The following is a 21776-nucleotide window of genomic DNA, read 5'->3' as shown; positions in this document are numbered from 1 at the left end:
AAAAATGTTGTATTGCCCAAAGCAATCTGCAGACTCAATGCCATCCCTATCAAAATTCCAATGGCATCTTTCACAGAAATAAAACCATCCCAAAATTTGTTTGGAACCACAAAATATCCCATTATACTGACAAAAACAAAGCTGGAGGCATCATGCTGATTTTAAAATATACTACAAAGCTATGGGGCACCTGGGTGGCTCAGTCGGTTGAGCACCCGACTTGGGCTCAGGTCATGAGTTTGAGCCCCGCGTCGGGCTCTGTGCTAACAGCTTAGAGCCTGGAGCCTGCTTCATATTCTGGGTCTCGCTCGCTCTCTCTCTGCCCTCTCCCACTCATGCTGTCTCTCTCTGTCTCTCAAAAATAAATAAACATTAAAAATTTTTTTAAACTATACTACAAAGCTACAGTAATCAAAACAGTATGGTGTTGGCATGAAAACACATACATAGAGCAATACAACAGAACAGAGAGCCCAGAAATAAACCCATGTATATATGGTCAATTAATATACAAGGGAGACAAGAATATACATGGGGAAAGGACAGTCTCTTCAATAACTGTTATGGAGAGTCACATGCAGAAGAATACAACTGGACTACTACCTTACACCATATACAAAACTGTACTTGAAATGGATTAAAGACTTGAATGTAAGACAAGAAACCCTCAACTTCCTAGAAGAAAACTAAGGTGATAAGCTCCATGACATTGGTCTTAGTAGTATCTTTTTGGCTCCTACTCCAGAAGTAATGGCAACAAAAGCAAAAATAAACAAATGGGACTACATCAAACAAAAAGCTTCTGCATACTGAAGGGACCTCCTCACTAGCAAATGGGAGAGGATATCTGAAAATCATACATCAGATAAGGAATTAATATCCAAAATATATAATGAACTTATACAGCTCAATAACAACAACCAATCCTATTGAAAAATAGGCAGAGTATCTGAATAGACATTTTTCCAAAGAAGACAACAGATGGCCAACAGGCACATGAAAAGATGCTCAACATCACTCATTATCAGGGAAATGCAAATTATATCCACAATGAGATATAACTGCACATCAGTCAGAATGGCCATTATCAAAAAGATAAGCATGACGGCAATGGTAGGGAGGTTCCTCAAAAAATTAAAAATAGGGGCACCTGGGTAGCTCTGTCAGTTAAGTGTCCTACTCTTGATTTACGTTCAGGTCATGATCTCATGGTTTGTAAGATTGAGCCCTAATTCAGACTTTTGCTGACAGCATGATGGAGCCTGCTTGGATTCATTCTCTCTCTCTCTCTCTCTCTCTCTCTCTCTCTCTCTCTCTCTCTCTCTCTCCCCCTCTCTGCCCCTCCCCCGCTTACTCACACATGTGCACTTGCTCTCTCTCAAAATAAATTAAAAAAATTTTTAATTAAAAACAGAATCATTATGCAATTCAGCAGTTCCACTTCTTGCTATTTATTGTAAGAAAAACAACTAATATGAAAAGAGCTATGCACTCTTATGTTCATTGCAGCATTATTTACAATAGCCAAGATATGGAAAGAATCTATCTTGTCCATCAGTGCATGAATGTATAAAGAAAATGTGGTATAGGGGCACCTGGATAGCTTACTCGGTTAAATGCCTAACTTCAGCTCAGGTCACGATCTCACGGTTCATAAGTTCAAGCCCCGCATCAGGATCTGCACTGACAGTGCTGAGCCTGCTTGGAATTCTCTCTCTCTCCTCTCTCCTCTCTCCCTCTCCCTCTCTCTCTCTGCTACTCCCCTACTTGTGCTCTCTCTTTCAGTATAAATTAACTTTAAAAAGAAAATGTGGAATACTACTCAGCCATAAAAAGAAATGAAATCTTGCCATTTGTGCAACACAAATGGACCTCAAGAGTATCATGCTAAGTGAACTAAGTCAGACAAAGACAAATACTGTATCATTGCACTCAGACCTCGAATCTAAAAAACAAAACAAATGAACAAACAAAACTCACAGATACAGAGAACAGATTGGTGGTTGCAGGGTGGGGGGTTTGGCAGGGAACAAAATGCATGGAGATAAGAAGGTACAAATTACCAGTTACAAAATAAGTAAGTCATGAGAATGTAACATACAACATGGGGACTATAGTCCCCATGGAGTCAATAATATGATTCTTAAAGTTGCTACGAAGGTAAATCCTAAAAGTTTTCATTCTAAGAAAATTCGTATCGTAGTAGATGGTAAACAGATGTGATGTGGTCATCATTTTACAGTGTGTACAAATACAGAATCATTATATTGTAAACTCGTAACTAACATAAGGTTGTATTTCAATTGTACTTCAATAAAAAAGTAAACATATAAAAAGTTACAAGATTAAGTAACTAACTCAAAGTCACACCATCAAGCAGGAGAGCCAGCATTAGAATCTATATCTTTGTCACTGGAGAGCCCAAAATCTTTCTACTACATTGTGGCTCCCACCAAACTCAGCTGATTCATGGAACTGAAATCTTAATTACTGAAAGACAATCTCACCTTATTGGCAACAGCATTGACACTTGGCCGGGCATCAAATATAAAGATTTTATGAGACTGAGCATTGGAATCCATGATAGCTTGAAGGTATTTTTCGTCTTCTTTGCTTCGCTTTCCACTCACTCCTACCATGGGCTGGCTACATCGAGTGATTGTGGCTTGACTCTCAGGATGAATCCATGATAAAACCTTAAGGGGGGAAAAACAGTGACACACCCTTTATATATGTTTCTGTTTATAATTCTTCTCAAAAACATTACTCTATAAAATTCTGCTTTCTGATTAGTTCCAAAGCCTAACCATGAAAGGATATATAAGGCTGCTATAAAAAATCATTGTCTTTCTTTCAAGCCAACTCTGGCATATGGGCAATTTGGTCTAATTCTTTAATCAGGTATTGAGTTATGAAAGTCATGATTATTCGGAAGTGCTGTCTCTAGGAAAAAATATATTAAAAGAGTGTTAAGTAAACCTCTTAAAGTTTTATTACTAAATCAGCAAACTCTCTAACTGTAACATCTTCAGAATCTATGAGCTTTGTAACAAAAATTATTTAAGCCAATCTTTCTAAAACACAATACTTCATCATAAATTTATAAAGTTTTCTTCTTTCCAGGGTTTGAAGGAAAAGAGCAGTTATCACCATGATTAAAGAATATATAATAAAATAAAGAAATAGTGAATACAGAGCCAACTTTGTTTTCAAGTTAAGAATTGCAATTCTGTGCAGTTCTCTAATACCCATATCGGAGTCTCAGAAACTTCTTTAAGTCTTTCCTCCACTTTTCATTTTACTAAATAACTCATTCTCTAATACCCCCATAAAAGGCCTGTTGCTACAGCTATTTTTATCCTGCATCCATGTTCCCATTCATTAACTTCAGCATCACGCAGAGTACAAAAGCATTTGCAAAGTCTCATCAAAGCTTCATACTTACTGGGATACGGCCCCTTGATCTGAAGGATGCCACCCTCTTTAATTCTTCATCAGGAATATTTGCTGGCACAACCAATAGGGCAGGATATGTATCACAAAGCTCATACCGCTCATTTATCTTTGTTATTCTCCAGCTTTCATTCGGAATTCCCTACATGTGAAATAAAACACAGGACAGATTACTACCTAAAATATTACAATATAATGAAATAAAAGCTATCCTATTTAACCTCTCTTGTCTGCACTATCTCTTAAGTTGTTGGAATAGTCACTGTCTACTGGTATAGTGGCCAGGCTATTCCAATGCAGGGATCTGTGTTCAGTTTGGTACTCAATTACATATTGAAAGATTTCTTAAATCATTAAATACTGATCGATTGCTGGGTCTGTGCTAAACATATCCAGTAGGAAGGAAGGACACAGTAACACTGAAAATGTTCCCTGTCTTTAAAAAAAAAGTCTCATTCAGGTTGATTGGATAATTGATTTTGTTGCCATTCAAATATCTTAAATAAAGAAATGTCAGGGAGCAGCTATCAAATATCCAAGTATCCACCAGAACGCTATACATATGCTTATCACTTACATACCTGAAGTGAATTTTTCCCTCCTAAATTATAGTAGTAATGGAATGTTGCTAATCTAACACACAGTAGAAAAGCAAGGGAGTGGGGCACCTCAGTGGCTCAGTTGGTTGAGCATCTGACTCTTGGTTTCAGCTCAGGTCATGATCCCGGGGCTGTAGGACTGAGCCCCAGTGGGGCTCTGTGTGAGCATGGAGCTGCTTAAGATATTGTCTCTCTCTCTCTTTCCCTCCCTCTCTCTCTCTCTCTCTCCCTCCCTCCCTCCCTCTGCCCTTCTCTCCCTCTCCCCTGCTCATTCATGCTCTCTTTCTCTCTCTCTAAAATTAAAAAAAACAAAAAAGGAAGGGAGTATCAGAAGGCAAAACCAACAGGCAAGAGAAATATTTTTGAAAACAAATCAATTATTAAGCCCTCATTTGGTCCTTCAGGATTTGCTATTAACTAGTCTACTACTTCACATAAAGGGTTACTTAAATAAGACACTTAAAATTTTCCATCTTCCATTCCACAGAAAAGGAGGTCATTAAATTAATTGGAATTAAGAAAATATATCTATTTAAACTTTATGGCCCCTGACAACTCACATAATTAATCAGAACAAGAAAGAATAGAAAGAAACCAAATTATAGTAAACTCCCCCACCACACACACATTTACTGAGTACCCGTTATGCACAGGTGCATGTCAGCAGACTTTCTACACACACACATATACATATTATTGTACTCAGGTTCTGTTAACTTCAGTTTATAGGTGAAGAAATTGTGGTACACTGCAACTTGACCAAAGGAGGTAATAAAGAATTCCATGTACATTCCAAACCTATCCTTTTTATTTAGAAGTACATTGTTCCTAAAAAAAATTAATATCCTAGTTCATGAAATTGTTAACAAAAATCTGAAATCAAAGGGCAGACTGTACTCCCCTTTAAAGAGGTATTTCTCAAGCGACTGCCAAATACCCAAGACAATATTAAAAATAAGAAAGGAAAGAAAATTTCTTACCAGTAATCATATGGTAAATGCTATCAATAGAGTATCCATGAATTCCTAGCCATGGTGTTTCTTCATCAGTGCCTTATATTCTATTTACATTAGCCTAGTCTCAACCTAGCTTCTTATGATACACATCACTCTTTCCCTCTTGCTTTCCTTAACTTTTTAAATACTAAAAAATGGTTCAGGTAAAATCCTTACTTATTGTTAGAAATAAAAGAAAGAATTAAAGGCTTAAAAATGTATTCCCATGCTATAACAAAAAAGTATGGTGAACTGGCAAGTTTACAGAGGTGGTACTCAAGCAAAAACCATCTTTAACTCATCCCTTTCCTTACATCCTTACCCCTGACATCCAATCAATGACCGGTTTCTATGACTTTTTTCTTCTAAAAGTATCAAAAGAAAACTTTGCTATTTTCCATCCTCACTGGAACTTCCCTAATTCAGGCCATTACCACTTCTCTCCTGTCCCTCTGCAAGCCATTCCCGATGCTGCCTCCACATAATCATCTAAGATGCAAGTTAGCACGCCATTCCCCTGTCTCTGGTTACCTATTCCTTTTCAGATAAAGTATAAATCCTTCATGGGGAGGAGTGAGGTCACCAAGGTGGCAACACAGGTGTTCCTGACTTTGCTCCTCCACACAAGAAGAACAACTAACAACCATTCAGGAGCAAGACAGCATCGAGAGAATCCTACAACACGGGACTGGAGCACTTCCTGCACCTCAGAGACCCAGAAAGCCTGCAATGGAAGGGGAAGAGAAGTGGCTGCATGTTGACCACACTGTCCCTCCCCCAAGGCCATCCCAGCACCACCACACAGACAGGTCTCCTCTGAACCCCTGGCTCCTCCAGTAGGAAGCACAAGCCAGGGGCAGAACACCAGCAGCATCCCTCCCTCACCCCAGCACTGTGGATCCGCTTTGTAGGAGTCCCTACTCTGATCTCACACTACAGGGAAACAGAGTTCATACCTGCTGTGTCCAAGTAGTAATTCAAACCAATGGTTTTGCTCACCTGCACAGCCAAGCCCTGGGCACATATACTCGGACCAGGGAACTCAGCAGGGTACAAAACTCCCTAATTTAGACCCTCAAATGAGGAGTTCTGCCAGCCCTAGAATTCAGCTGCCTATAAGAGACTCACTTTAGTCTCAAAGACTCACACAGCCTGGGAATGAAAAGATGGGAAAAGACATTGCAAGCAAATGATTAAAAAAAAAAAAAAAAAAAAAAAAAAAAAAAAAAAAGCAGGGGTGGGGCCCCTGGTTGGCTCAGTCAGTTAAGCATCGGGACTCTTGATCTCAGCATTGTGAGTTCAAGCCCCACACTGGGCTCCACACTGGGTGTGAAGCCTAGTTAAAAAAAAAAAAAAAAAAAAAGTAAAAAGCAGGATGACCACACAGGCAAAATAGACTTTAAACTAACAACAGTAAAAAGAAAAAAAAAAGTCTTGGTATACTGAGAAAAGGGACAATACATCAAGAAGATAAACAACTGTAAATATTTAGGCATTCAACTTTGGAGCTCCTAAATGTATAAAGTAAATCCTGAATGTATAAAGCAAAAACTAACAGAGCAAAGGAGAAATAAACAGTAATATGGTAATAGTTGGGGATGTCAATACCCCATTGTCAACAATGGATAGATCACCTAGACAGAAAAATCAATAAGGAATCAGTGGATATAAACAACACTACGGTCAAAATGGACCTAACAGGTATACACAGAACACTCTATCCAACAACAGCAGAATATACATCCTCTGAAGTGCACACAGAACACTTTCTACTATAGACCACATGTTAGGTCACAAAACATGTCTTAGCAAAATCAATTATACTAATAAAATCATACCAGGTACCTTCTCTGACCACAGTGTCATAAAACCAGAAATCAGTAACAAAAGGAAAACTGAAAAATTCACAAACATGAAAAAATTAAGCAACATTCTCCTGGACAACCAATGGGTCAGGGAACAAATTAAAGGGGAAGTAAAGTTTATTGAGACAAACAAAAACAAACACAATACACCAGAACTTGCTGGATGTAGCGAAAACACTTCTATTATTTTTTTTTTTTTTTTTTTTTTTTTTTTGGGACAGAGAGAGACAGAGCATGAACGGGGGAGGGGCAGAGAGAGAGGGAGACACAGAATCGGAAACAGGCTCCAGGCTCCGAGCCATCAGCCCAGAGCCTGATGCGGGGCTCGAACTCATGGACCGCGAGATCGTGACCTGGCTGAAGTTGGACGCTTAACCGACTGCGCCACCCAGGCGCCCCGCGAAAACACTTCTAAAAGAGAAGTTCATAGCAATAAATGCCTACCTTAAAAAGTAAGAAAGATCCCAAATTAACAACCTAAGTCTATATCTTAGTTATACTCTTAGTTAGACTAACTAAGGGAAAAAGAGAAAGGGTCTAAATTAACAAAATTATAAATGAAAAAGGAGATATTACAACTGATAGCACAGAAATTCAAATTATGGTAAGAGGTTATTATGAAACTAATTGCCAACAAACTGGACCACTAGAAGAAATGGAAACATTCTTAGACAACTTACCAAAACTAAATCAAGAAGAAACAGATGCTCTGAATAGACCAATTACTAGTAAGGAGATTGAATCAGTAGTTAAAAATCTCTCAATGCAAGGGCGCCTGGGTGGCTCTGTCGGTTGAGCATCCGACTCTTGATTTCAGCTCAGGTTATGATCTCACAGTTTATGAGTTTGAGCCCTACATGGGGGCTCTGTGCTAACAGTGCAGAGCCTCCTTGGGATTTCTCTCTCTCTCTCTCTCTCTCTCTCTCTCTATCTCTCTGCTCCTACCCCTGCTCATATACTTTCTCTCAAAATAAATAGACAATTTTAAAAAGATCCCTCAAAGGAGAAAAGCCCAAGACCAGAAATGTTAGATCTAATCAATAAATTCAGTGAAGTTGCAAGATACAAAATTAACATACAAAAATCAATAGTGTTTCTATACGATGAGAACGAATTTCCAAAAAAACAATAAACAAATCAATGTCATTGTTATTGTTATTGTAATAACATCAAAAACAATAAAATATTTAGAAATAAATTTAACTTAAGGAGGTAAAAGATCTCTACTCTGAAAACTACAAGACACTGACAAAAAAAAAAAAAAAATTTGAACAAAGATGCAAATAAGTGAGAAGGTAGCTTGTGTCTCCAAAAAAGACACCGAATAGCCAAAGAAATCCTGAGAAAGAAGGACAAAGCCAGAGTTGTTACACTTCCTGATTTTGAGCTATACTATAAAGCCACAGTTATCGAAACAGATTCACATTAAAACAGACAAATACAACTAATGGAACAGAATCAAGAGCCTAGAAATAAACTCACACATAGATAGTCAACTAATATTTGACAAGGGAGCAAAGAACTCAATGGAGCAGGGGCAATCTCTTCAATCAATGGTGCCAGGATAATTTGATATTCACATGTAAAAGAATGAAACTGGACCCATGTATAACATCACTCACCAAAATTAACTCAAAATGGATTAGACTTAAATGTAATACCTGAAACCATGAAAATATAGGAATAGAGAGTTCCTTGACATGGATCTCAGCAACAATTTTTTGGATAGGACACCAAAAGCACAAGAAACAAATAAAAAACAAAAGGGACTACATCAAATTAAAAATTTTCTGCACAGCAGAAGAAATCATCAACAAACTGAGAAGACAACCTACAGTTTGGGAAAAAATATTTGTAAACTGTGTACCTGATAAGGGGTTAATATCCAAAATATATAAAGAACTCATGCAATATACCAAATCGCTACATTGTACACCTAAAACTAATGTAACACTGTATGTCAACTATACTCAAAAAAAAAAAAAAAAAAGTATATATACAAGGCCAACAGATACGTGAAGAAAAAAAAAAAAAAAAAAAAAGAGGTTAGAGTGGGAGAGAGCCAAAGCATAAGAGACTCTTAAAAACTGAGAACAAACTGAGGGTGATGTGGGGTGGGAGGGAGGGGAGGGTGGGTGATGGGTACTGAGGAGGGCACCTTTTGGGATGAGCACTGGGTGTTGTATGGAAACCAATTTGACAGTAAATTTCATATATTAAAAAAATAAAAGCAATTATGATATAAAAAAAAAGATTCTCAATATAGTCATTAGGTAAATGCAAATTAAAGCTACAATGAGATATCTCCTCACATCTGTCAGAGTGGCTGTTATCCAGAAAAACAAAAACAAAAACAAAAACATGAGACAGCAAATGCTGGTGTCGTGAAGAAAGAAAACCCTATTGGTGGGATTGTAAAGTGCCTCAGCCACTATGGAAAACAGTATGGATGATGCTCAAAAAAATCAAAAACAGAACTATGATAGGATCCAGCAATTCCACTTCTGGGAATATATCCAAAGGAAACAAAAACAGCAACTTGAAAAGATACCTGCACCCCCATGTTCATAGCAGCATTATTTAAAATAGCCAAGACATGGAAACAACCTAATGTCTACTGGTGGATAAATGGGTAAAGAAGCTGTGGTATACTTATACAATGGAATATTATCCAGCCATAAAAAGCAAGGAAATCTTACCATTTGTAACAACATGGAAGGACCTTGAGGGTATCATGCCAAGTGAAAGAAGTCAAACAGAAAAAAATAAATACTATATGATCTCCCTTACACTTGGAATATTTTAAAAAAGAAAAAAAAAACTCATAGCAAAGGATAGAAAAAGAGAACAGACTTGTGGTTCCCAGAGCCACAGGGTGGGGGAAGGGAAACTGAAGGAAAGCGGTCAGGTGGTAAAAAAGGTATAACTTCCATTACAAGGGAGATAAATACTAGGGATGTAATGTACAACATGACGACTACAGCTAACACTGCTGTATGATAAACAAGGAAAGTTGCTGAGAGTAAATCCAGTGCGTTCTCCTCATAAGAAAAAAAAAATTTTTTTCCCCTTTTTTCTTTCTCCTTTTTTTTTTATTCTGTCTATTGTGACAAGATGGATGTTAGCTGAACCTATTCTGGTAATCATGTCACAATATGTGTAGATCAAACCATCATGCTGTGCACTTTAAACTTGTATGGTGATGTATGTCAATTATTTCTCAATAAAACTGTAAAAGAAATTCCTTTATGGGACTTAGCAAAGGCCTTCATCCTCCCACTTTCTCCACACTGATGTCTTGCCCCTCCAAACTCTAGTCTAGCCTGTACCAAATACTTTTAGTTCCCAAACGGCCTCATATTCTCTCACTGGAGTACCTGCTTTATCAGTCACTGTATTCATCACTGTGTACTTTAATTGTTAGTTTACTTCTTTGAATCCTCCATTAAATATATGCTCTTTGCAAGTCAGGATTGTATCTTCCTGTTTCAAAGACTTAGCCACTAGTATATAGTAGTGCTGTATAAATTTGATAAGTGGATGGATGAATGAGTGAAGGAAGGAAGGAATGTATTAACGGGTAAATCAATGAACCAAAAGGAAGCCTTCATAAGAAGCAAAATTGGCTTTTGAAGTTTTCTTAGAAAATATGGACTGAGAGCTAAGAGGGTTGGATCACCTAAAAGCATACATCACCTGAGATCCTAATGTACCACTCCCAACCCAGGTAGGTACTCCCATCTGTCAATCCCTTCACACATCCTTAAAGAAAACCACTCCCACGGAGAACGATTGTTACCAGTAAGTAACATGCTTCAGGAAATTGTCAGAGTGGGGGTGGAACCACTGACTTACATTACTTATGTTACATTAATTACATTTATGACTATAGTCTTCCTCATTCTTAGATAAGTTGACACACCTATCTCTGCTACAGGAATTCGCTTCCAAACCAAAAAGTGGCGTTGGCTAGTCAGCATACACTCTTTGTAGACAGTACTAAAGACATACCGACAAGTATTGATTTTGGCATACATGTTTATACTCTCCTTGCAAATCACTGCCCTTCAGTTAATGTTACCATTTATCAGAGTCAAGTTACAACTAAATTAACTGGATTATAGCTTTCCTTAGTTATATATATTTCAGTTCTGAGGATAAATTCTGTTTTCCTTGACTGGATTTGAATGTCTTCCAAATTTGTTAAGCAATACATCTACCCTATGATTGATATTTCTGCAGAAGACCCATGTTCATTTATTTAATACTGATTTCTACTGTTTTAGCAACTGATGATTTTTCTTGACCTTATCCACAAATTTCAAGGTTCCTCTGTATAATCACTACGAGCACCAAGAGTAGATTAGGGGGGCCTCGGTGGCTCAGTCAGTTAAGTGTCTGACTCTTGGTTTCAGCTCAGGTCATAATCTTGCAGTTTAAGAGTGTGAGCACTGCATTGGGCTCTGCACTGGCAGTGTAGAGTCTGCTTAGGATCCTCTCTCTCCTTCTCTCTCTCCTGTCCCCAATTCGCACTGTCTCTCTCAAAATAAATAAATACAACTTTCTAAAAAAAGAGTAAATTTGGGGCTCCTGGGTGGCTTAGTTGGTTAAGCATCCGACTTTAGCTCAGGTCATGATGTCTTGGTTTGTTAATTCGAGTCACGTCGGGCTGTCTGCTGTCAGTGCAAAGCCTGTTTCAGATCCTGTTTCCCTCTCTCTGCCCCTCCCCTGTTCATGCGTTCTCTCTCTTAAAAATAAATAAATTTTTTTAAATTTTTTTATTTTTTAATATGAAATTTATTGTCAAATTGGTTTCCATACAACACTCAGTGCTCATCCCAACAGGTGCCCTCCTTAATACCCATCACCCATGCTCCCACCCCCCATCAACCCTCAGTTTGTTCTCAGTTTTTAAGAGTCTCTTATGGTTTTGGCTCCCTCCCTCTCCAACCTTTTCTTTTTTTTTCCTTCCCCTCCCCCATGGTCTTCTGTTAAGTTTCCCAGGATCAACATAAGAGTGAAAACATATGGTATCTGTCTTTCTCTGTATGACATTTCACTTAGCATAACAACTATTTTTTTTTAAAAAGAGTAAATTAAAGAGGGGTGCCTGGCTGGGTCAGGTGGTTAAGTGTCCAACTCTTGATTTTGGCTCAGGTCATGATCTCTTGATTCATGAGATTGAGCCCCACATCAGGCTCTGCACTGACAGCATAGAGCTTCCTTGGGATTCTCTCTCTCCTGTTTTCTCTGCTCCTGCCCTGCTCATGCTCACTCTCTCTCTCAAAATAAATAAACTTAAAAAAAAAAAGAGTAAACTAAAGAAACATCCTATTACATAACAAGTTTAAACAGTTGTTAATAGGTTTGTCCATTAAAAATAATGTATGATTAGCACTATAACGTATAGGTCTACAGAATTAATGTGGCTTTTCTTTCATGTTTTAGCAGCTGCACACAATGAATCTAAGCAGTCATGATTTCTTTTTTTAAAGCTTTACAATGTAATAAATACAATAATCATTTGAGTAGATTTCTTTGATTCATAAAATATCTTCCTGTAAATTAACAATCCTTCAAACATTCCTATAAATGAGTTCCTATGACCAAGTAAAAAATAAAAGCACTCTGACATGAATGACTCATTCAAGAGCACATACCTAAGAGTGAGGGCAAAGTAAGAGCTAGAGATAGGATTCAAACTCAGTCTTCTAAATGCTCTGGAATTCGTGGTAATAGTTGTACACCTCTGGGCATATGCTAAAAACCAGCGGAGGGACGCCTGGGTGGCTCAGTCGGTTAAGCGTCTGACTCTCTCTTGATTTCGGCTCAGTCATGGTTTCGTGGTTTGTGAGTTCAAGCCCCGCATCAGGCTCTGTGCTGACAGCTCAGAGCCTGGAGCCTGCTTTCGGATTTTGTGTCTCCCTCTCTCTCTGTCCCTCCCCTGCTCACATTCTTTCTCTAAAATAAATAAATAAATAATATAAATAAATATTTATATAAATTAAATATAATATATATTTATATATAAATATATATTATAATATATATATTATATAAACATATATAAATATATATTATAAATATATATTGTATAAACATATATAATATATTATATATTATAAATATATATAAATATATATAAATATATATAAATATATAATATTTATATATATTTATATAATATAAATATATATTTGTATATATATTTATATACAAATATTAAATTTATTAAGTTTTATTTAATAAATAAATATTAAAAAACAAGTTTAAAAAACAGTGGACTGTACACTTTAAAGTGGTAAATTTTATGGAATATGAATTATACCTCGACTTGAAAGAAAAAAGGAAGAAGGAGGTCTGTGTGTTCTGAGATGGTAGGATCTCCAAAACACATTAAGTGAAAAAGAAAGGTACAGAACAGTGTGCACAGTAAGCTGTTATCTGCTTAAAAAAATAAGGCACACATATACTCAGGCTTTGCAGGCATAAGATCTCTGAGAGAATACACAGGCAACCAGTAACTTTACTTCCTAACAGGAGAGGAGCTGCGGTGGCTGAGGGACAAGACTGTCCTGGAAGGGAAACCTACCTTTCAATAGACCCTTTTGTACTTTTGAATTCTATGCAGGGTGCAAGGGTTACCACTTTAAATCTTTTTTAATTGAAAAGGAATACTCTGATGTTTCATCTTTAGTCTTAAGGTTTATATGAAAGTATTATTTTCATTTTCTCCTATAATAAACTTAATATATACCAAAATAAACCCCAAAACCTGAATCTTCTAACTACAAAAAATGCAGTGTTATTTATAGTATGATTTGGCTTAGTTGACTCAGAGACAAAGTATCTAACTCTTTAAGAAAAAAAAAAAAAGTCAAAAATTCACCCAGTAAGTCAAAGATCATAAAGCATCTATATCATTTAATGTAGAGACTCTATTCTGACTGCCACACTTCCTCATCTTATAATTAGGGTATAACTGTTCATTTACTCTTTAACTTATTTTTTTCTGTTAATAACATTTCTTTTCTGTAGCCACAGGTCTCCCACCTGCTTTCCAAAGTTCTACGTTGAATGCTACTAGAACAGATGGCAATTTCTGCCCAGATCTCCACAGAATATTCCTCATTTTGACCATTCCAAGGACATTGGTTGGATTTTCTGGTTGCTTTCCCACCCAGTTCTGACACTGACTTTTTGAGGTGGCAAATATCTTGCAATGTTACTTGTAGACTCTTGATTTTTAATTGATCCATTTATTGTGTATTCTGCTTCATACTTTGCCAAGCTGCTGGCTTTATAACTGAATAAGAAATTTCCGATTTTACTGGCCACATGCTACTGAGCAACAAACTGCGCTTCAAACCACTGGGTATCTTTAGTTCTCTAAGTGGTGTGACGGGTTTTTACTCTCCTTGCTTTGTGAAACACACTTCAGTCAATTGGAAGCGCTATAATTCAAACGAAATGTTTGAAATCTAAAGACAAAATCAGTTTATTTTCATATCTGAATTCTAGAAAAACTGGGTATCAGATCTAATGATTACCAAAGAAACAATCAGTGTCTCTGAACTTAAATTCTCAAGAAAGCACAGTGAACACGGGCAAAGTTAAAAATAAAGACTGTTGTAGGGAGAGTTTAAACAGTCAGTTTAAGGGCTCTGGGAAGTGGTGGGTCGAGAAAGAAGAGGGAGAATGATAGACTGTGCTGCAGATTTCCAGACATTTCCAGACTGAATTCTGCTTTCATCTCTTGCTGTGGTGAATCCCACCAACAGGTTTTCTAATATTAAACCAACTCATCTTAGTCACGATGTATTATCTCTTTGGTATACTATCACATTTGATTGGTTAACATTTTATGTAGACGTGTGTCCTCTATGAAGATCTAAAACTTCTAAAATTTCATGGGGAGCTAAGCTGTAAGGAGGACTACTATAAAAGTTTTTAGAATTATGTTATAGGATATCCAAAAGAGAAGAATATGTGTGAATAATGTTGAATGGCATATAAGAATATCAAAATGTAAACACATTTACCATTTAATTTTTACCATTATTAACCATTTTTTAAACAAGCTGATTTACTTGTAAGCTCTTAGGTAGACAAGAAAAGATTTCTAAAAGATCTCTGTCTCAAACAGAGTTTGGCACTGTCTCAACCCAGTTTAAAGAAACTGAAAGCAGACAAGAAATCAGGATTAGGCTTCATTGAAAGAACAACAGTAAAACCCATACGACTTATATAAAGCTGTTTATGTCTACCTTTAAGCTTTGTGTTGTAATGAAAATAATCTATAACATTAAAATTGAAAGAAAAAAGTACATACCTGCCTTCTATACTCTAAAAGAGAGTCATATAGCTTCCACCCATTTTCAGGGAATACTTCTTTGTATTCAAAAGCAAAAAGAGGCTACAAAACAGTAAACAGAGTTAATAGCTAAAAAAAAAAAAAACAAAAAAAAAAACCAGACATTTAAGGAGATAATCAGAAATATATCCTTATCATACCCAAAGTTTTCATTTACTCATCTGTAAGGATGTTTTGTATTGGTGTCCTATTTCATATTGCTGTTTTAGCTCTTGTTTTATAATTTTGAAAATGTATTGGTTTTTTTTTCATATTTTTCAAACATATAGAAAAGCACAGAGGCCCACCACCAAGATTTATCAAATGCTAACATATCACCGTATTTCCTTCAGATATCAGCTGCTTAGGGTTTCTTCTAAATAATGAAAGACTTTACATAACAAAAGACATCTCCTGATATGATTAATCGGTTTGACATCCCAGATGTCAGCAGTTAGGCAGCCGAAGTTGATGCTACATTTTCTAAAACATACTGACATATTATTTCTTGGCATACAATCGGTATACCAAAAAAGAAAACTTATCATTTAAATAGACAGAATGACAGAAACAACTATGATGAAAAACATTCAAAGGAGAGCCAAAAGACCAGTACTGATTCCAATTTTACTCCCTACTAGCTGTGCCCTTGAGGTAACTGCCTACCTGTTCCTGGCTTCAACTCCAAAATAGGGGTAAATAATATTTGCCACCCACCCTGGGGCTACACCCACCATGGAAGCTGGATTATGTAACATAAATGAGGAAGCCTAACATCATGACTAGCAGATAGCAGGAGCTCAGCTAAGTATTTGTCCACCCTTTCCTCCTAAAATTGGTAGACTTAACTCTCAGCTCCTAATTAAAAAAGATTTCGGGGACGCCTAGGTGGCTCAGTCGGTCAAGCGTCCGACTACTTGATTTTGGCTGAGATTATGATCTCACAGTTTGTGAGATCGAGCCCCGTATTGAGCTCTGTGTTGACAGTGCAGAGCCTGCTTGGGACTCTCTCTCTCTGCCCTTCTCCATCCCTCAAAATAAATAAACAAACCAAAAACAAAAACAAATACAAAAGACAAAAACAAACAAACAAAAAGATTTCAAATCCTAATGAAGACCACAGACAGCTTTTCATCATGGGAATGCCCTGGATAGAAACATCATATAATTATAGAATGTCAGTGGGCAGACATGGACCTCAGAAATCAACTAGTCCAGCTTCCTCATCTCATACCAAAAAAGAACTATTCCAAGAGATTAGGTTAAACCTAAATTATGCATTTGGTTTAATGGCAAAGTAGGATCATAAATGTAGTTTCTAGGTAGCTTAGACAAGTTTCTTTATAGTACTCCAAAAATTATAATACACACTTTTCTAAGATAAAGAAAAAAAAAAAAAAACACCTTACCAGGTTATTAGAGACAGGAAATGCATATTTCATTAGATTCTCAAATATGGATCTTCTTGTCCGCCCTTCAGGTTTATGAGCGAACCGTAAGTTCCGAATATCCTAGAAAAGATTTAGGATCCAAGTCATCTGTAATTGTTCACTTTTTATTGAACAAACACATAAGGTAACTGGGAACTATCTTGTAAAATGTTAAGACCTATGAATGTGGGATACAAAAATAGGACAAGAGCTCCTGGAGACAGGGAAATCACAATGCCTTATTGAAAGAAATATTCAAAACCACAAGGTACTCTAATTTCCAGGCTACTGTGCCTACTCATCTATTTATTTAAAGTTCTTTAATAATGTTTATAACTTTCCATAATGTTCTTATATATCTTTCATTTTATTCAGAGGACAGAAATTTTATTTCTGTGTATTTACTCAAGATAAGCCAGTAAAGGAGACAGCATCTGACGCAGGCACTAGAGATAAAAGATATTATATCTGAAATTTACTATGACTGATACACAGCTCACGTATGTCCTTCCCCTGTGAAAACCCACTTTGTCATCAATTTCCCTATTAAAAACCTGATTAGCTCTTGTTATATTTCATAAGTATCTTCATTCCCATTATGCCTAGTGATGACTTTCCTATTTATGACCCCTTCCCAGGACTCATTTTCATTGGATCTTTGTAAGCTTCCTGCTACTAGTCTGATAGAACCAAACTCTGCCTAAATCTCCTTGTCTACTCCATGTCCAAGTTCTTTAACCATCTCCTAACAGGTGAATTCTCAATTGTTTGGTTGATATCATGTGGGCTCTAGAGTCAGATCTAAAGACCAAGGAGGCTCCCGTTTCTGTTATTTGTCCTCAAGCAATTTTCTGTGCTCGGGCTGAGCACAGATATTATGTTCTGGTTTACTGGCATCTTAACTGCACTGAGAAAAACTTGGGGACTAAGAATACTTTCAAATGACCCATTTTATCTAGGTGTTTTATAATCTAGGCAGAATTCAAACTATACCCAATCCTGTAAAACTGAATACAGAGACTACACTACAATGCACTTGCAGTACATGAATGAGTAGAACATTTTATTAGAAATCTGACCCACAACTAGGATACTAGTTCTACCATATTATAAAACAAACATGTATGGAAATCTAAGCTGATACCTTGTTTTTCTTCAGTAAAAATCTTTACCACTAGTAGAGATATTCAGAATCGCTCTGTCAACCACACAGCTATCTAAAAGTACCACAGCAGGGAGCCTACAAATTTACTCTATTTACTGTTAGATTACAGAAAAGTGACCAGGAGACAACGTGCCTGACACATGGATGAAAGCTAAACATGCCTGACACATGGTTGAAAGCTACTGCACTCTTAGATCCCTTCTGACTACAGTGGAAAAGCATAGGAGTGCCTGGGTGGCTCAGTCGGTTAAGTGGCTGACTTCGGCTCAGGTCATGATCTCACAGTTGGTGAGTTCAAGCCCCGCGTGGGGCTCTGTGCTGGCAGCTCAGAGCCTGGAGCCTGCTTCAGATTCTGTGTCTCTCCCTCTCTCTACCCCTCCCCTGCTCACGCTCTGTGTCTGTCTCTCAATAATAAATAAACGTTAAATTAAAAAAAAAAAAAAAACAGTGGAAAAGCATAAAAATAATTCTTAAGTCATTACTTTTATTACTAGATACACAAAACTTCTAAGAGTAGCATAAGAAAGGAACTTGCTTTTACTCTTGGCACTGGCAGAAGAACCAAAAAAAATTTAAGGTGATCTAGAATTGACATGCGCACAGGTATTAATTAGACCACATTGAGAACAGCAACCAAAGAAGTGGCACCTGATATGAAAGATCTATGACTGAACGGAGTGGTGAAAATCTAAAAGTCTAAGTTTCATTCAAATATCAATGCATTTAAAAAATACAAGTTAGACATCATCAGGGAAATGCAAGTCAAAACCCAAATGAGATATCACCTCACACCTGTCAGAATGACTAAAATCAAAAACTCAACAAATAAGTGTTGACGAGGATGCAGAGAAAAAGGAACCCTCATGCACTGTTGGTGGGAATGCAAACTGGTGCAGCCACAGTGAAGACAGTGTGAAGGCTCCTCAAAAAATTAAAACTAGAACTACCCTCAGATCATAATCGTATTACTGAGAGTTTACCCGAAGAATACAAAAACACTAGTTCAAATGGACATGCACCCCTATGTTTACTGCAGCATTTTTTTACAATAGCTAAACCACAGAAGCAGCCCAAGTGTCCACTGGTACATGAATGGATAAAGAAGATGAGTTGTGTGTGTGTGTGTGTATGTTGTGTGTGTATGTGTGCATGTATATATTATTCAGTGTTAAAAATGAATGCAATCTTGCCATTTGCAACAACCTGGATGGATCCAGAGAGTATAATGCTAAAAGAAACACCATATGATTTCACTCATATATGGAATTTAAGAAACAAAATAAATGAACAAAAAAAAAAAAGATAGAAAGAAACCAAAAAACAGGCTCCTAATTATGGAGAACAAACTCCTGGTTACCAGAGAGGGGGTGGGGGGGGGGGTGTTAAACAGGTGAAGGGGATTAAGAGTACACTTATGATGAGCACTGAGTAAAATATGGAACTGCTACATCACTGTATTGTCTACCTGAAACAAATACAACACTGTATGTTAACAACACTGGAATTAATTTTTTTTTTAAAGATAAATATGATAGGTAAATGCTCTGAGTTAGAGAACATTCATGGCAAAGGAAAATACGGGGACGAAAATAAAACAGAGCCAACCATGAGGAGAAAAAAAGGATAGGAGTTAGATAAGAAAATAGAGAAGGTCTATAATGTCAAGTTTTTCACACCATTTTTTCAGAAGCAGAAAAACTGTGAGACTGGAACGACAGGTGATGACGAATACATCAGAGCTGGCTCTTCCAGTACGAAGGCTCACCCCTAGGCTTCTGTAAATTAAAGGTAATCATTTCTACCATCCCTACTTCAGGATTTTTTGAGGCTCAACATGAAATAATCAATGTCAAAGTCACTTGTATTGGGTCCAAAAGAATTCAAGCCTAATTCATGAGAGACTACCTTTTATTACTCCTAATTGTTGTTTTTGTCTTCTAGAATGATGTTTCAGTATGAAATCTATTTGACAGTTTGGAAACCAGTTTCTACACACAGGTTCTATTTAATAGAAAGCTTTTCAAACCAAATCAAAATTGCACAAATATTATAACATTTACCTTACACACAGTCTCTAGTCCGTAAGAATTTTCACCTCGACTAGAAGCACCACCAATTTTTTCCACTCTACTTATCACACCAAGAGAGGCATCTAAAACAAATGGGGGATCCTAAAGGAAGGAAAGAAAACAGCAATTAAAATGGAACAATTGATATAATGATCGTAATTAGAAATGCTTTAATCAAAAATGATCAAAAATGGACAAAACTACAAACCACACACAGAAGTACATGTAAAAAATCTAGTCCAACCAGTCTTACCCGTTCCATGCTTTTAAAATATAACCTGTAATTCGTGACAGTCAGAGTTCCTCGTACAGCACCAGTGAATGGACATATATAAGTCACATCTTTGGCTGCAAAAGCAAAGAGTCCACAGTTTACCATACATTGTGCAGTTTTAAAAACTGCGCTCTCATCTTTTCACAAGTAAAATAATTCTGATTGCTATTCTAACCTGGGCTCAAAAATCACACAATCAGTGACTCAAACAGAACTCAGAGGTCAAATCCAAGCTTCCGACCGCATAGCAATCTGGGGAAGGGATGCAGAGTAAGTGGGAAGGACTGAAGAGGCAGAGAAAACACTTGCCCTTAGACAGAAGAGCAGGCTAGCTCCCCGCTGGATAAAGTTCTGTGTGGGAGTTGGAGTCGTGGCTGAAGGGTGATAGTGATGGTGGTTAACAAATGGAAATGTCTCAGGCCACAGACACCAGTCATCTTATAGTTTCTAGATCACCTCCCCAATCTGCTGGGCTTCTGGTCAGTCTAATTTATCAACATCCCTCCGAAAATACATCTGGAAGATCGAATACCAGAAACTCCTGACCTGATTATGTTTACAGGGAAAATACTGTAGGAGAAATGCAATGTATTCGAAATATAATTTCTTAGAAAAATAATAGAATAAGAGGACGTTGTATTTCTGACCAAGCTACTGATGTCAAACTTTGTAGAGAAATAATCATAAGCATTGTTCTATTACATGATTAACGATGAATCTACACAGCATTATGCTTTTTTTAAACATCCATTAATGAAGCAGGATAACTCAGCTACCACTAGCTCAAAATACTATTTAATATGGTAGAGTTCATAATGCCCACTGTGAGCTTTTTTACATCTTAAAATATTCATAAATCCCTGTGATGTCATTATAGCAGCAAATGAGCAAACAGAGGAATATCTTCATCACTCCAAGAAAGTAAGGCACAAGCAACAGCAACAAATTGCTAAGAATTGTCCAAGGGGCTTCTGGGAGAACTTAGGGACATAAAATACGTATTAATATGGTATTGCAACTTCCTGACTTGGCTTTTTACTCACCACTTTGGAGGACTGAATGCTTTGTATGGAATCTGAAATGAGACTGACCTTACAACAAACATTTCTAACCTTCAAAATAGTTCCCTTGGGAATGTTCAAGTATGAGCTACATTTTTTAAATCACTGTTTCCAATGCATGCTTCACTTAGAGGGAAGCTTTTAAAATTAAATAAACCCATCATTAAGGAAAGATACATAAACTTGCCTTCCATACATTTTCTTGCCCTTATAAATTTTTACCTCAATGAGAAAAGCTTTACTCAATGCTACTAAAACATTTCTGGATTCTTTCCAGACCCAGTTTCTTTACTCACACAAGAAAATCAATCTCATTATTCTATATGCTACTGCAAGATATGTCCAGTGTTTTTGTTACACCTGACCCTTTATTCTAAAATCATGCATAAATTCATGAAAGTACTTCCAAAATTGTAAGCAGTACACATACACAAAGCGTTTCTATCTATGTTACTATTATCATCAGTCATTAGGTTCTGCTCCGTTCTGCCCACTTTATTGTTCCTCCTCAG

General features: G+C 36.9%; 1 protein-coding gene across 4 annotated transcripts in view; it reads right to left on the bottom strand.

Annotated features, from left to right (window-relative positions):
- The window catches only part of MTMR2 (myotubularin related protein 2), a 116071-nt gene that overhangs the window by 26606 nt on the left and 67689 nt on the right, over positions 1–21776 (bottom strand). For all 4 annotated transcript variants that reach the window (XM_058687402.1, XM_058687401.1, XM_058687403.1 and 1 more), the window contains 6 exons: positions 20183–20277; positions 19921–20031; positions 16675–16776; positions 15245–15328; positions 3446–3595; positions 2508–2696 (listed from right to left, as the gene is read on the bottom strand). In XM_058687402.1, the coding sequence (XP_058543385.1) occupies positions 2508–2696; positions 3446–3595; positions 15245–15328; positions 16675–16776; positions 19921–20031; positions 20183–20277 (731 nt within the window). The remainder of the gene's footprint in view (positions 1–2507; positions 2697–3445; positions 3596–15244; positions 15329–16674; positions 16777–19920; positions 20032–20182; positions 20278–21776) is intronic.

Source organism: Neofelis nebulosa, chromosome 10 (assembly GCF_028018385.1).
Source record: "Neofelis nebulosa isolate mNeoNeb1 chromosome 10, mNeoNeb1.pri, whole genome shotgun sequence".
In the NCBI taxonomy this organism is placed as follows: Eukaryota; Metazoa; Chordata; class Mammalia; order Carnivora; family Felidae; genus Neofelis; species Neofelis nebulosa.
Note: the sequence above shows the minus strand (reverse complement) of the source record. Positions and strands in the feature narration are given on the sequence as shown.